Here is a 15,507-nt window from a genome sequence, read left to right on the forward strand (position 1 = left end):
ATATATGTTGGTAATTTACAGAAATAGAATTTTAACTCTTTGGGGGGAGATTTTTGGGCCACTCTTGCTGGTACTCAAGCCTTACATCTGGCTCTGTGCTCAGGGCTCACTTCTGGTAGGGCTCAGGAACCATAAGTGTTTATTAACACTCACTGATTGATTGATTAATTGATTGCTTTTTGAGTTACACCTGATGATACTCAGGGCTTACTCCTGGCTTTGCACTCAGGAATCACTCCTGGTAGTGCTCAGGGGACCACATGGGATGCTGAGAATTGAACCCAGGTGAACTGTGTGCAAGGCAAATGCCTTGCCTGCTGTACTATCACTCTGGCCCCAATAATTTATTATTTTGTTAATACTTTTTTCATTATAATACTTTATTATCAACTCTTAACCTCTTATTATCTGTGGACTCTATAGTGTCATTTTTTTCTCTTTACATGTGTATATTAAAATTCTTTTCTTTAATGACATTTTATATTTCAACAGCTTATTTGCTGTTGTTGATGTGTGTTCAAAGGTTCAGGCCTATACTTTGCCTACTGATTGCACATGGCACCAGAGGTTTAACCCAAGACCTCTTACCTGTAAAGCATGTGCTCTTATCTTTTGAACCCCATCCTTAACCACACCTAATATTTAAAATTTTTTTCTTTTATTCATGTCTACTCTGTTTACTAGTTTACCAGTTTGTATTTGTCTTCTTTAAAGAACAAAGTGTTTCATTGATTTTTTTACTGAAATTTATTTCACTGGATTTCACTGAATTGATTTCTTACTGACATTTAGTTCATAGTTAAAATGACCAGAGTTCAACTAGGGATTACAACTTAGCTCAAATCATGATGCCTAGTATTATTTCATAGCTTTATAATTTATAAATTTGACCTATTTCTTTTTTTCCCTGGGAGTCTCATAGGGCAGCTGTATCATTAGCCTCTTTTTAAAAATGATCAGTGGAATAGGGCTCAAGAGACATTGAGTGATTTGTGCAAGTTCACGTAGTTTCTAAAGGAGAACCAGAATTCCCATACAAATTCTTTTGAGTTCTTAAGTTTCTGGTTTTGTTGTCTCTGTATCAGAGATTCTGAAAGTATGGTCTTCTATCAACAGGATTACTGTCAGCAGGGAATTTATCAAGAGAATGAAATCCTCATCCCTTCCAGACCTACTGAATCAGTATGCAGGGTGGGACGCAGCAATGGGTATTTTCATGCAGTCCTGCACGATTCTGATACATACCTCAAAAGGGAATGTCACTGGCTTTGGTTCTTAATCATGACAACAAATACAAAAATTACCTAGATACTTGTGTTCTACCAGCATTAGATACAGGAAATTATAGTGTTTCCCAGTGATTCCATTGTTAACAACCACTTATCTTTGTCATGGTACCACTATTAATGTTATCTCAAATATCTTAATGTATTACTGTGTTCCAAACAAGTGTCTTTCTCTCTAGGTCATAACAGTCAATACCTGCTCTCAAAGTGACCAGCGAAATTCAGAGTCAGGAGAAGAACTTATCTCAGAAGAAGAGATGTGCAGCAAGAACTGGCTAACAGTATCCAAATTTAGTCAGATAAGTATGTAATAGACAACACTCTGGACCATTCCCAAAACCCTGGTAGTGTTTTTTCTCAGGCTTCTGTCTTTAGATCTCTGTTGATTCTTGCTGTTTTACCAAATGGAAATAAAGAAGTGAAAGGGTAACAATAAATTTCAGGTATTTATTTTAGGAAAATAGCTCTCTATTTTTATTTATTTATTTATTTTTGGCTTTTTTGGGTCACTCCTGGCAATGCACAGGGATTACTCCTGGCTTTGCACTCAGGAATTACTCCTGGCGGTGCTCAGGGGACCATATGGGATGCTGGGAATCGAACCCGGGTCAGCTGTGTGTAAGGCAAATGCCCTACCCTCTGTACTATCACTCAAGCCTATAATTTTTAAGACAAAAGATTTTATTTGCTTGAATAGTTGTCAGATGTATAAATGAATTATTAATATTTATATTCTAGCTTACACCCAAAGCTGTTGAACCTGGTTTAGAGTGTATTCATTTACTTGATTTAATGGGACAGGAATTGTCTAAATTTGTAAAGTACTAAGGTTCACATAACATTGATGTTTACAGAACTCAGTGGATAGACTTGTGGTTGATTATTTACTACTGCTGAACAGGGTATTAATTCTATTTTAAAACATCACTTAAACTTAGTAATATGGAATTTATAGAGGAGATAGAATGGATAAGCAAGCCAAGAATGAAGACTACTAGTTAAACATACACTGTAGAATAAGCTAGTCAGGTAAGAGGAGGATAGGTTATGAACAGAATTGAGAGAAATGATCAGAGCTTTGAACTTTTTGATTTAGGTAATAAAAATTATAATTTTCTTTTTAATTTCAAATATTTTATTTCTATTTTATTACACAATGCAATTAGATGCATTCATTTTGATCTTTAATTATTAATTAATTATATTATGTTAGTAAAAATTTTTTTATTAGTGAATCACCATGAATTACTGCTACAAACCTAAGAGCTTTCATGATTGCATTTTGTCTACATCCCTCCACCAGTGCCCAGTCCCCTCCACCAGTGTTCCCAGTATCCCTCTCACCCTCCCACCCCATCTACCTCACCCTACCCCACTTCTGTGGCAGGGAATTCCCTTTTGATCTCTCTCTCCTTTTGGGTACTGTGGTTTGCAACAGAGGCACTGTGTGGCCATCGTGTTTGGTCTACATTCTATTTTCAGTGCACATCTCCCATCCCATGCGGGTCCTCAAACTACACTTTACCTGGTGTTCCCTCCTCTATGTGAGCTGCCCTTCCTCCAGCGAGTGGGGCCAGCTTCCAAGCCTTGGAGCATACCTCCTGGTACTTAACTCTACAATTCTTGGGTGGTAGTCTCCTATTCTGTTAGTTTATATTCCACAGATGAGTGCAATCTTTCTGTGTCTCTCTCTCTCTTTCTGACTCATTTCACTTAGCATGATACTTTCCATGTTGATCCACTTATATGCAAAGGTCATGACTTCATCTTTTCTAACAGCGGTAGAGTTTCCATTGTGTAGCTGTACTAAGGTTTCTTTAACCAGTCATCTGTTCTAGGGCTCTTGGGTTTTTTCCAGATTCTGCCTATTGTAAACAGTGCTGCAATGAAAATTCAAGTGCAGATGTCATTTTGACTGTACTTTTTTGCCTCTCCGGGATATATTCCCAGGAGTGGTATTGCTGGGTCAAACAGGAGCTCAATTTCTAATTTTTTGAGAAGCGACCATAATGTTTTCCAAAAGAGCTGAACCAGTTGGCATTCCCACCAGCAGTGTAGGAGGGCCCCTTTTTCCCCACATCCGCGCCAACAGCGGTTGCTTTTGTTCTTTTGGATGTGTGCCAGTCTCTGTGGTGTGAGGTGGTATCTCATGGTTGTTTTGATCTACATCTCTCTGATGATTAGTGATGAAGAGCATTTTTTCATGTGCCTTTTTTCCATTTGTATTTCTTCCTTGAGAAAATTTCTGTTCATTTCATTGCCCCATTGTTTGATGGGTTAGATGTTTTCTTCTTGTAGATTCCAACCAGTGCCTTGTATATCCTTGATATCAACCCCTTATCTGATGGGTATTGGGTGAATATTGTTTCCTATTTTGTAGATTGTCTTTGTATTTTGGTCACTGTATTTTTTGCGGTGCAGAAGCTTCTTAGTTTAATATAGTCCCATTTGTTTATCTCTGTTTCCACTTGGTTAGTCAGTGGCATGTCATCTTTGAATATACTATTAGCTTCAATGTCGTGGAGAGTTTTGCCAACCTTGTCTTCATTGTAAGGTAGTTCACAATATTTGATTAAATTTAATATTCAAACACCAATCCCATCACCATTACACCTTCCCACCACCAAATTTGGGATGTTTTCATCCCAAGCCCTAATCCCTGTCCCAAAGCACAACTGAAATAATATATTTTATATTTTCTGTTATGAAAAACCCCTGAAAATGCTCCAAAAAAGTATCCATAGAGGAAATGGTGTGAAGACTGTTCTATTTTTGCAGGGGCCATTAAGAATTTAGGATTCTTAAGGGTGCCACTAACACGTTGTTAAAGGTTGAGTGATGCAAAGGCAGGGTGGGGGAGGGGTGGAGGTGGTGGGAGGGACACTAGGATCAGTGGTGGTGGAAAATGAGCACTGGTGGAGGGATGGGTACTAGATCACTGTATGACTAAAATGCAAGCACAAAAGTTTGTAAATCTGTAATTGTACCCCACAGTGATTCACTAATAAAAAATAAAAAAAAATAAAAAGAAAGCTTCAGTCTGGACAAGCTCAAGTGATGCATTAAGCGCATCATATTTTTTTTTAAGTTTCTATTCAGTGCCTTGTCCAACCACTCATTTAGGAGAATACTGTAAAAGTTACATTTCCACTGTCATATAAAGTTCACATATTATCAAAAAAAAGGTTGAGTGATGTGAGCTTTTGAATATATATCTGAAAAAATATATATGAAAATATGTATAATATGTATATAAATATATATGTATATTTCCCTCTATGATTTGTTGCTATTTGCAACACATCAAATGTGGGGTGGTACATATGGAGAATGGGTAGGGAGTGTCTTAGAGGTGTTGCGTGGTCCAGGAATACGTTTGCTCATGCATGAGACTCACCCGAGCGTGTGGGGAGCAGCCTTGAGCGTGGTAGTGGTTGGATTGTGGAGGATTTTGACTGCTGGAGCTGGGTCCCTTGGGGCGGGGGCTCTCACCCACCCCTCTCTGGGGCAGCCCGAGTGAAACAGTCTAGCTCGGAATCCAGTGGCATGGCTATGGCGGGCGTCATGTTGCTCTCTTCTGGGAGAAAAAAACAAAAATTATAATTTTCAAACAGAAGCAACTTATGTGATTAGAGGTTTCATAGACTTAAAATTTTCATGAAGACAGCAATTACTTAAAATGATAAACTTAAGGGGTTATAGAGACAGTACAATGGGTAAGGCATTTGCTTTTAAGCTTTGTAAGCACAGGTTTAATCCCCAGGACTGCATATGGCCCACCAGACCACGTCAGGAGTAACTCTGAGCCAGGGCCAGGAATCAGCTCTGAGTATGCTGTATTTCAATCTGATTTACAATATTTCCATACAACATTGCTTCTTTTGTGTTCAGTTATATTTAACCGGGGGAAAATTTAATATCCCATTTATGTGGGACACACACACACACACACACACACACACATGCACACACATGCACAGACACACACACACAGAGCACCCACTGAAAAAGTAAATGATATATTTAGCTTTAACCAATGTTAATGCTAAGTGTTTAAGTAACCCTGATTTATATTTTAAATAAAACTTAGTTGTCTAATAACCGATAATCACAGAAACTGTATGCTTTAGGAGATAACAAAAATTAATTTAGACCCCCTCTCAATTTTAAATTATGATTCAAGAGCTTAAATGTCTTGTCTTAAAACAAACAATTTACTAAGGCCTATGACTCTGAATAAATCAAATCCTAATCTAACGATTATGATTCTAGCATCAAATAAAATTTTGTAATCATAAAAGCATATGTATATAATACATATATTATATGCATTACATTTCATATATTTACTAATCAATGTTGTTGTCGTAATATACAATTTTCCTTATTTTTATTATGCTTTAGTTTGCCTATAACATTGCATTAATTTTAGGTGTACAGTATAATTAATTGTATATGGATATACTGTGAAATGGTTACCGTAATAACCCTTCTTAACATTTATCCCACATAAATTTATGATTTCTTTTTGTTATGAGAAATTTTAAGATTTGTTCTCTTAGCAAATTTCAAATAGACAAAACCTTATTAACTTATCGCAAGGCTGTTCATTAAATCCCCAAGATTTATGTAACCTTACCACTGGAACGTGTACATTTTTGACTAATATCACTCATTTTACATACACCCTAGCTCCACACTTTCTGAGTTTTTTTTTTTCTTTCATGAACTCCATACAGAGAAAAATGCAGGTAGCAGGAAGGTTCTAGGAGAGAAACTGATGATCGGAAAATAGCCCATGTGATGTTATTCTATACTCCACACATCAGTGCAGTCCTTTTACGACTGTTCCTCTCTTCCTGACTCATTTTACTTAGCATGATACTCTCCATGTCTATCCATTTATAAGCAAATTTTAAGACTTCATTTCTCCTAGCAGCTGCATAGTATTCCTTTGTGTAGCCAGAGTTTCTTTAGACAATCATCTGTTCTAGGGCACCTGGGTTGTTTCCAGATTTTGGCTATTGTGAACAGTGCTGCAATGAACATATAGGTACAGATGTCATTTCTGCTGTGCTTTTTTGTACCCTCGGGATATATTCCCAGAAGTGATATATAAGATACTAGTATAATTGTACAAGAAAAAAACCCTCCAACCCCATCAAAAAATGGGGAGAAGAAATGAACAGGAGTTTCCTCAAAAAAGAAATATAAATGGCCAAAAGGCCACATGAAAAAATGCTCCACATCGCTAGTCATCAGGGAGATGCAAATCAAAACAACAATGATATATCATCTCACACCACAGAGACTGGCACACATTCAAAAGAACAAAAGTAACCAGTGCTGGTGTGGATGTGGGGAAAAAGAGACACTCTTTCACTGTTGGTGGGAATGCCAACTGGTCCATCCTTTCTGGAAAACAATATGGACAGTCCTTCAAAAACTAGAAATTGAGCTTCCACTTGACCATGCTCTTAACTTATAGTTAAGTATTATGGCACTTGGTCTGCCCATTTTGATACCAGGGTAGCTCACAGCTTGCACTGGGTCCATCCAGTCCCTCGTTGGTACCCGGCTTTTGGGAAGTAAGGGCAGCTGAGGTTTAAGTCGAGAGAACAGATACCCTGGAGTGAATATTATTCGGAGTCAATTAACTCCCAAGTTACAAAAGCATAGCATTAACTGTCTTCTTGTGTCCATACAAAAAGGAATTGCTCTGAATTAACTATGGAAAGGACGTAAGGAGAAGAGAAAAGCAATATTTACAAGTTAACAGAGTCTGATTAGGAGATAAAGATGATTGACCAGTTGGGGAAGCAGAGCACAAAGAGGTTACAAATAAACACAGAGGAATGGGAGCACTGTGATGGGAGTAACCCAATAAACCTAAGCTCCCTGTGGCAAGGCAGAAAGGACAATCCAATGTTATCCTACAGGAATGAAAATTGAAACTCAGAGATAAATGCCCTGTGTTCAGACCTTTCTTTTGGGAACTGAGACTTGAATGTAGAGCACATGTTAACTATTCTCTAATTATTTCTTCTTTTTTCACAAGGTCTGGAACCTTATATATATAAAAAGATTAAAACCAAAGAAACTGAACGGCATGCAGTACCAGTCAGTGATTATATAAAGCAGCCTCATAAGGTAAATCACTGTGAGGTTGGAGTCGGGAGGGGGCCAGTGGACTGTGATGGAGTGCTTTTGGTTCTCTGGTAATGGTACAGTGCAGTAACATTAACTGAAGGAGGGGTGAAATTGCACTCCTGAAACATGAGTAGTCTTGTAAGCAACATAAACAAAACCGAAGAGCAGTACAACCACATTCACACCCAAAGTGTTTGTTCAACACCTTGACTGTTTCAGTTTAAGCCCCTTAACTGGTCTTCGGCTGGAGCGATAGCACAGTGGTAGGGCGTTCGCCTTTCACGTGTCTGACCCATGTTCGATTCCTCCGTCCCTCTCGGAGAGCCCGGCAAGCTACCAAGAGTATAGCGCCTGCACGGCAGAGCCTGTGGCGTATTCAATATGCCAAAAACAGTAACAATAAGTCTCACAGTGAGAGACGTTACTGGTACTCGCTCGAATAAATCGATGAGCAACGGGATGACAGTGAACAGTGAACTGGTTTTCACTTTGGGTTGGCATAACATTTAATTCTCCACTCTTCAATCCTTGTTTTTGAGTTTATGATTGAGAATCTCCAATCTATTCATCTCCTCTCACTTTATTCATTTCTCATTGTTTTTCCCCAGACAATTTATATTTCCCATAGCAACTTATCTGTTTAAGTTTAGCATGGGAGAAAAAGAATCTAGGGATTAAAAAATATGAAAGTTTTCAAATATATGAAAATTGCTATGTGCAGGAAATATAACATATTTAAGATATTCTTTTTAATAGATAGCTAGATTCAACATCTCAAAGTTACTAGAGATAATTTTAGCCCAATTTGAAGAGGAATTTTTAGCATTCAAATTTAAAAGGATGGTATGGTTTATTTTTGAAACTAGAAAGTTTCTCACATAGGGTGGTTAGTCAGACAGGTTGAGCAAACTTTTCTGCAGGTGTGCTGGGAAGGGTTTGGGCAATGCAGGCAAAGACAGGCAGTGTGTCTCCAATGCTGAGATTCTCTGTGTTTGCAATCTGTGTTCTGTAACAGCTGTTATCATGTACCTGTTTTGCCATGTGGGAAGTGTGATCTAGTAAAACTAACTGAAGACGACTAATTTTGGTGTCGGTTTGAACATTATTTATTTTAACTGAGAACTGAATACAAATGATTTGCATGTAGGCACACAATGCTGACAACTTCAGGTAGTATGGAGGTAATCTGTGACATTTTTGATAGTAATATATACGGTGACTTGAGGGTAACTGGAGGCAGGGATCAGTGTTCACATCCCGACACTTAGATTTCAAAACATTTATGTATATCTGTTTACTTGTATCTATGTTTCTATCAGCCTATAAACTTCAATAGTTTTATTCCTAAAATGAAGTCAATGCCATCCAAAGAGATTAGATTAAAAAATTCAAGAGACTTTTTTTGAGAATGCATTAAAAAAGAAAGTAAAATTCTTGATTCCTAGAGAATTCCTGGAATGTTCTAGTTTTCAAAAAAACAATAATTTACTCTAAAACTATTATAAACTATAATAAAAAATTGACATTTGAAGAAGTGTGAACCTGTAGTAGTAAAACATATACTCATGACATTTATTTTGTATTGATGCATTATAGTTCACATGACAACAGGGTTATTATTTCATAGTTGCCAAACACAAAACCTGTCTGTCCAGTTTAGTTCCCTCTACCATTAGCTCATGGTCCCCTCTTCCTCACTCTCTGCTCTGTTCCAGGTTAAAACAATACTTTTTTTTTGTAAACCAGTGTAACTTCAACAAGTGTAAAAAATTAGTTAAAAGAAGGGGGATAAAAGAACTATATCCTCTAAAGAATGTATTCACAAACATACTACTGGAAGCTTGGGTTGGAAGAATATTGGGTGAATACGTAATGACCTTTCTCTCCTGCTCAGGATATGAACACAAGCTCTTTGTGGGCTTCTTGGAGCACCAACCTCCATCGGAATTCCCCGTGAGTATCTCTAAGTGCTTGACTTTAAGCATCATTAGCTTCTGTCTTTTGAACTGATGGGAACAAAGATCTAATTTGGTCAGGATAGAAGAAAAAAAAGTGTGTGTCTGATGACAGTTTATTTTCTTTGTTAGCAAGATAGAAAATAATTTATTTTCCAGGTTTTCCTGTTTCTGGTAATAAGATAGCGCCTCATTGCCCCTTAGGAATATAATGAAATGTGCGACTACAGAAAGTCAAACATTTGTCTTTTCAGTGTCAAACAAGACACTGCAGACAGAAAGCACGTGTGAGAGCTGGGGGTGTGACTCGGTGGCAGATTCACTGGTGGATTCTGCAGTAGACTTGGTGGGAGAGAGACTGTGTTCCAAGTGGGACGACCTGGCTTCCACCTCAGCACGCACGAAATATCACATAACAAGAAAAGTAAGGCAGAGCCGAGCACAGATGAAATAACGAGTATCAAATCCTTTCTGATGGATAAAATCACAAAATTTGTAACGAATAGTTGAAGCTCATCTGTCTTACCTAAGGAAAAAGACAGAGCCATATTATGTCTTTTATGTGAGATTAAAAAATAGTTTTGGTGCCCCCATTCAATTTTTTATTTGCTTATGAAATTGATCTTTTTAGTTTTTTAAATGGAAAACAGGAAGAGAGGAAACGTTACTCAAATGGTCAGATATAGGCTTGAGCTTACTCCTGAAATTTTATTTATTTAGATAATAAAATTTAAAAATTAGTTAAGCGAAGATGAATTCATTATGTCTACATTTTCTAGACTTTCCAAGTTAAATTACCAATTTATTTACACAGCTCTGGGAGCAGACTCAAACCAACTGTTTTACAAAAGGCCAGTTAATACCAAGCAGGTAGAAAGTGACTTTTGGTCGGCAGTCTGTTCTGTTTGACATGGCCTTTTTTCTGGACCTCCCACCAGGGTCTCTCCATGCACACTTGCCTCTAGACTGAAAGTAAATATGACTCTCCCTCACCACCACCCCCAAAGGTTCAGTAGTTTGTGCTCATGCAGAGTTGTGGGTTATTGCAGCATGAAATTAAACAATAATTGTAATTGTACTTTCTTCCCTAAGGACCCTAAATACTGGAGATATTCTTTGAATGCATTTATTCAGACTTGCCCGTGGCCACTTGTGCACTTGAGCAGGGCAAGTAACAATTTAAAGAGAACTAATTTCAGCCTGTGAACATTTAGGGGCCACGTGGGCTAATGAAGCTTGTTTGAAGGCTTGTCCGAGACATTCATAGACTCATTTGTAGGCATCTACTTTGCATAGTTCAGGAACCCTTTTGTTTAATTGATCCAGAACAACATAAACACAGTTAAATCTTATATATGTGTGTGATCACATCGCTAATTAAAAACAAAAAACAACTTCTTTTGAGTTAGCTTAGGGCATCTATAGTAAATGAATTACATGCATGTATGGTGTTCATTTTCCTATGAAAATAATTGTAGGGCTTTGGACTATTTATTGATAAAGTTAAAGGTCATATGTAATGGATAATTCTCTTTCAAATAAATTTATGTGCATGTACACAGTTGTCACATGTACAAATCTGTTGCTACTGTCTCATATACTTTTCCTTTTTTGATTATTGTAAGATTTAAAGCAGCATCTAAATGGCTTTACTTTTTCACACAGGTTGAGAAGTTCAAATGGCGTTAACAGTAAGATTTTATATTGAAATATTTTAGCTTTTTTACCTTACTAATGGAGTTCTTATTCCTCTTGTCATCTTTGTGGTTCTTGGAGTTTCTTTGTGATTTTTGTCTAATATACAAAATAGAAAATTCAGGAGAAAAGAAAATTGAAGATAAGTAAGGAGTCATGTCAGCTTTAAAATTCTTGGAATTATCTAATTTTGTGATTTTTGTTTTTTGCTGAATGAAAACACAATCACTGAATGCATATCTTTACAGTAATTGCTCACCGAGTGTTATTCATATGTATGCATGTGAAACCTTTTCCTCCTGGTTTCACTAGGACTCAGTCTGCCATCTGGCTAAGTGGGAAAATCCATATAAAGGAGGTCCCTGTTGGAGGCACCCTGCGCCAGTGCTCTCCAGCCTTTCCACGCCTGTGGGCCCACACGGCCTGCCGGCTGGTGGTTGGAGACCACTGCTACCTAAGCCACCTTCAGTTTTCACCACCGTCTATAAGTTCTGTTCTACAGGTTCTTGACCAATTAACTTAGCTTCTGTGGTCTTGTTCTTTGAAACTCCTCTTCTCCAACTATGAAAAAAATTGAAGTCTTTTTCTAAGACAGAGGGGGAGAAAAACTATCATTTTCCTGAACTTGCCTTAAGTTTCAGATGACAGCACCTGCCCGTTACCACCAACTTGAAAAATTCTCTTATCATGATACTCTCCATGTCTATCCATTTATAAGCAAATTTCATGACTTCATCTCTCCTAACAGCTGCATAGTATTCCATTGTGTAGATGTACCAAAGTTTCTTTAACCAGTCATCTGTTTTAGGGCACTCCGGTTGTTTCCATATTTTGACTATTGTGAACAGTGCTGCAATGAATATGTAGGTACAGATGTCATTTCTACTGTGCTCTTTAGCATCCTCAGGATATATTCCCAGAAGTGGTATTGCGGGGTCATATGGAAACTCAATTTCTGGTTTTTGAAGGACTGTCCATATTGTTTTCCAGAGAGGATGGACCAGTTGGCATTCCCGCCAACAGTGAAAGAGCGTCCCTTTTTCCTCCACATCCACGCCAGCACTGGTTGCTTTTGTTCTTTTGAATGTGTGCCAGTCTCTGAGGTGTGAGATGATATCTCATTGTTGTTTTGATTTGCATGAGTCAGAAAGAGAGGGACAGACATAGAGGGACTGCACTCATTTGTGGAGTGTAGGGTAGCATCACATGAGGCTGACACCCAAGGATGGTAGATACAAGGGCCAGGGGAATTGCCCCATAGCTGTAAGACTGCTTCATGAGCAGAGGGGAGTAGGCAGATGGAATAGAGAAGGGATCACTAAGCAAATGATGGCTGGAGGAACCAGTTGGGATGGGAGATGCATGCCGAAAGTAGATAACGGACCAAACATGTCAGTGTTTGTGTTGCAAGCTATAATGCCCAAAAGTAGAGAGAGAGTATGGGGAATATTGTTTGCCTTAGAGGCAGGGGGAGGGTGGGAATTGTTTGCCTTAGAGGCAGGGGGAGGGTGGGAAAGGGGGGGTATACCCGGGATATTGGTGGTGGGGAATGTGCACTGGTGGAGGGATGGGTGTTTGATCATTGTGAGATTGTAACCCAAACATGAAAGCTTGTAACTATCTCACAGTGATTCAATAAAATTTAAAAAATTAAAAAAAAAGAGGTGGATATAGATGTAAAAAAAAAAAGAAAAATACTCTTATTTGCTCTCTGACTTCCGGAGTCTGTCCCTATCACTCCACTGAAACTCTGCTCACCTTCCAGGTCACATGACCTCAGTCCTCACCAAACGCATGCCATTTGATGTTGACCTTTCTATCTGTTTTCTAATTTCTGAGACTCTTCTCCGACTTTTCTATTTCTTTGTTGACTGGCTCTGGGTGTCTCTAATAGCCTCCTCTTTCATCCACAGGGAGAATCTCAACATTTATCATCCTCTACTCTTCTTTTATTTATTTATTTATTTATTTTTGCTTTTTTTTTTGTCACACCCAGGGATGCACAGGGGCTACTCCTGGCTCATGCACCCAGGAATTACTCCTGGCAGTGCTCGGAGGACTGTATGGGATGCTGGGAATCGAACCCGGGTTGGCTGAAGCCCTGCCCGCTGTGCTATCGCTCCAGCTCCTCCCTCTCAACTCTTATGTATCAATTTTGACTTCAGCTCCACAACATCCTACCCCTGTCTCTGCAAACCGTTTTTCTCTGTTCTATTGCTTCTACCCTTAAATTAGCTTTTAATTTTCCCAAATTAAAAATGTACATTTGTACTTTTTTCCCCTTTGATTTTGCTGTTGTCACTGTGGTTGTATTTCTTCCCTGAAGAACATGACGTCTCTGGGGGTGTCTAAACAATCAGTAGTGAGTGGTTGGAACTCCTTCTTCACCTGTTTCAGGAAAACAGTAGCTTCATCATCCTGCTGCGGGGGGGGCAGTCTAAACAGACTTGACTCCCACTTTTCTTGCACACCCACAGTAAACCCTCAAAACACACCACTAATAGAATCACTGTGCCATCTCCACATAACCACTTTCATCACAGTTCTGCTTCCAGACGATTCCTCTCTAAGTATCTTCTTCAGAGTGCAGCCAGAATAGCCATTTTAAATGGAGTCAAAGGGCCACTCTACTGCTCGGATGGGTTCTGTCTCACTCTGCCAAAGGAAAGTGCAAGCGGCCTGAAGGACACTGTACATCTGCCCACCTGGGCTGACTCCTCAACTGCATTTTCTCTCCTCACAGTCCACTCCATCCGAGTTCCCCTCGTGAGCACAGCAAGAGTGGTCCTGCCTCGGGTGTTTGTTCCTGCTACTAGTCCTGCCTCTAATAATCATTCATCCGTACAACACACCCCTTCAACTCACTTATTCTTCAGATCTGTGCTTAGATTTCACTTTATTATAGAGGTCTTGTGTAATCATCCCACATAAAGTAGTCACCTCCCTGTCTGCCATACTTCCTCATCTTCTTAATTGAATCCATAATGGAGTATGCTATATTTACTATGGCTTTACTCTTTTCATTTTATTTTCCGTTTCCTTCTGCCAGAATGTAGCCAGAGGCTATCTGTTCATTACTATTCTTTTTCTTGCTCACAGACCAATGCTTGGCACCTAGAAGATATTCAAGAAATATGTGTTGAAGGAATGTGAACAAGGCCTCACAGCTCCTTATGCAATAAGCTCAGGATAGAAGCCCAAGCTGTATCAGACTCAGATGCCCATAGTCTCCGTATTGTGCAGAGTTTGTCTATAAAGGACCCACGAGCCTCTGCATATGCCTCTATTTAATTACTCAGAAAACTGTGTTTGCTTAATAGTTTACCAGTCTGTCCCCACCAGTATTTCCTATTTGCCTTTCTCCAGGCCAGAAACAACTTCATATTGACATCTGTCACTCCTAACATGATCTAGAGTGGAAGACAAATACTTTTTAAAAAATTTAATTATTTAATGAACTCAGAGTCTTTTTTGTGGATCTTGCTTTTTCATCAAGCACTCCCAGAGGGAGAACGCTTCATGTTCCTTCCCTGATCCAGCAGTAAGAACCTGAGAGATCCATGAAAATGAGCTCATTAGGCCCCTGGCCCTTCTAGGTGTTGAGCAGTTGCCACGAAGAGACCAAAGGTCTTACTTTAATTTTGATTTTTTTTTTTTATGAAATGGAAAGCTCTTGCTAAGAATTTCTCTGGGGACTTGCAATTTAGGATTTGGGAAGACAGAAGAGAACCAGTTACACTTGCAATGGGTGTTCCTAGCACACAATCCTGTGTGTTAGGAGATCCCTTGGTTTCCCATTCTCTACCTTTTTGTTTCTGCCTTATACTCTTAATGTGTTTCCAGCTTTTGGTTGTCATTTTAGGCCAGTGAAGTAGTCTGCTAATAACTTCGTATTAATAACATCTTTATATGGGTACTGTGCCTTGGTAGGGAGCTAAGAGGGTTGTGCTTTCTGGGATGTCATGAAGTGTGATGGGCAGCTGAGTGCCTCCCGCAACTCAGAGGTGTAATTGGCTCAGAGAAAATCCATCTTTGAAGCTAATATTACCTGTCTCTCTTCAATTCCCCATATAAATATGTTTGGAGATATTACATTGATGATTGGAAACTGTCAGGATACCAGGCCCAATGATGCGGTTAAAGGATATTAGGCTATCCTTTCTGAATCCTGAGAAGCTGTTCTGATTAACCCGTTCAATAATAACTTTGAAGGCAATATATTCATCAGCATTTATTTATCTCTAGTCTCATAATTAAAATGCCAATCTTCTCTGTAATTTCAGAAATCTCTGCCTCCTTAAAAAGCCCACAAGAGTCTCCACATCATTATTCAGGTAGGATGCTTGTGAATATAGACATGTCAACTGAGCAAAATGTCTGTGATTTTGCACCTGTGAACTAGAAACATAGGTGAATTCTCT

General features: G+C 38.8%; 1 protein-coding gene across 1 annotated transcript in view; it reads left to right on the forward strand.

The window, feature by feature from the left end:
- TRPM6 (transient receptor potential cation channel subfamily M member 6) overlaps window positions 1–15,507 on the forward strand; it is a 127,072-nt gene that overhangs the window by 86,577 nt on the left and 24,988 nt on the right. The window contains exons 27-31 of the mRNA XM_055135132.1: window positions 1,466–1,589; window positions 7,345–7,436; window positions 9,331–9,389; window positions 11,057–11,082; window positions 15,370–15,420. Coding sequence (XP_054991107.1) covers window positions 1,466–1,589; window positions 7,345–7,436; window positions 9,331–9,389; window positions 11,057–11,082; window positions 15,370–15,420 — 352 coding nt within the window. The remainder of the gene's footprint in view (window positions 1–1,465; window positions 1,590–7,344; window positions 7,437–9,330; window positions 9,390–11,056; window positions 11,083–15,369; window positions 15,421–15,507) is intronic.

The sequence above is a fragment of the Sorex araneus genome, chromosome 1 (assembly GCF_027595985.1).
Source record: "Sorex araneus isolate mSorAra2 chromosome 1, mSorAra2.pri, whole genome shotgun sequence".
Classification (NCBI taxonomy): domain Eukaryota; kingdom Metazoa; phylum Chordata; class Mammalia; order Eulipotyphla; family Soricidae; genus Sorex; species Sorex araneus.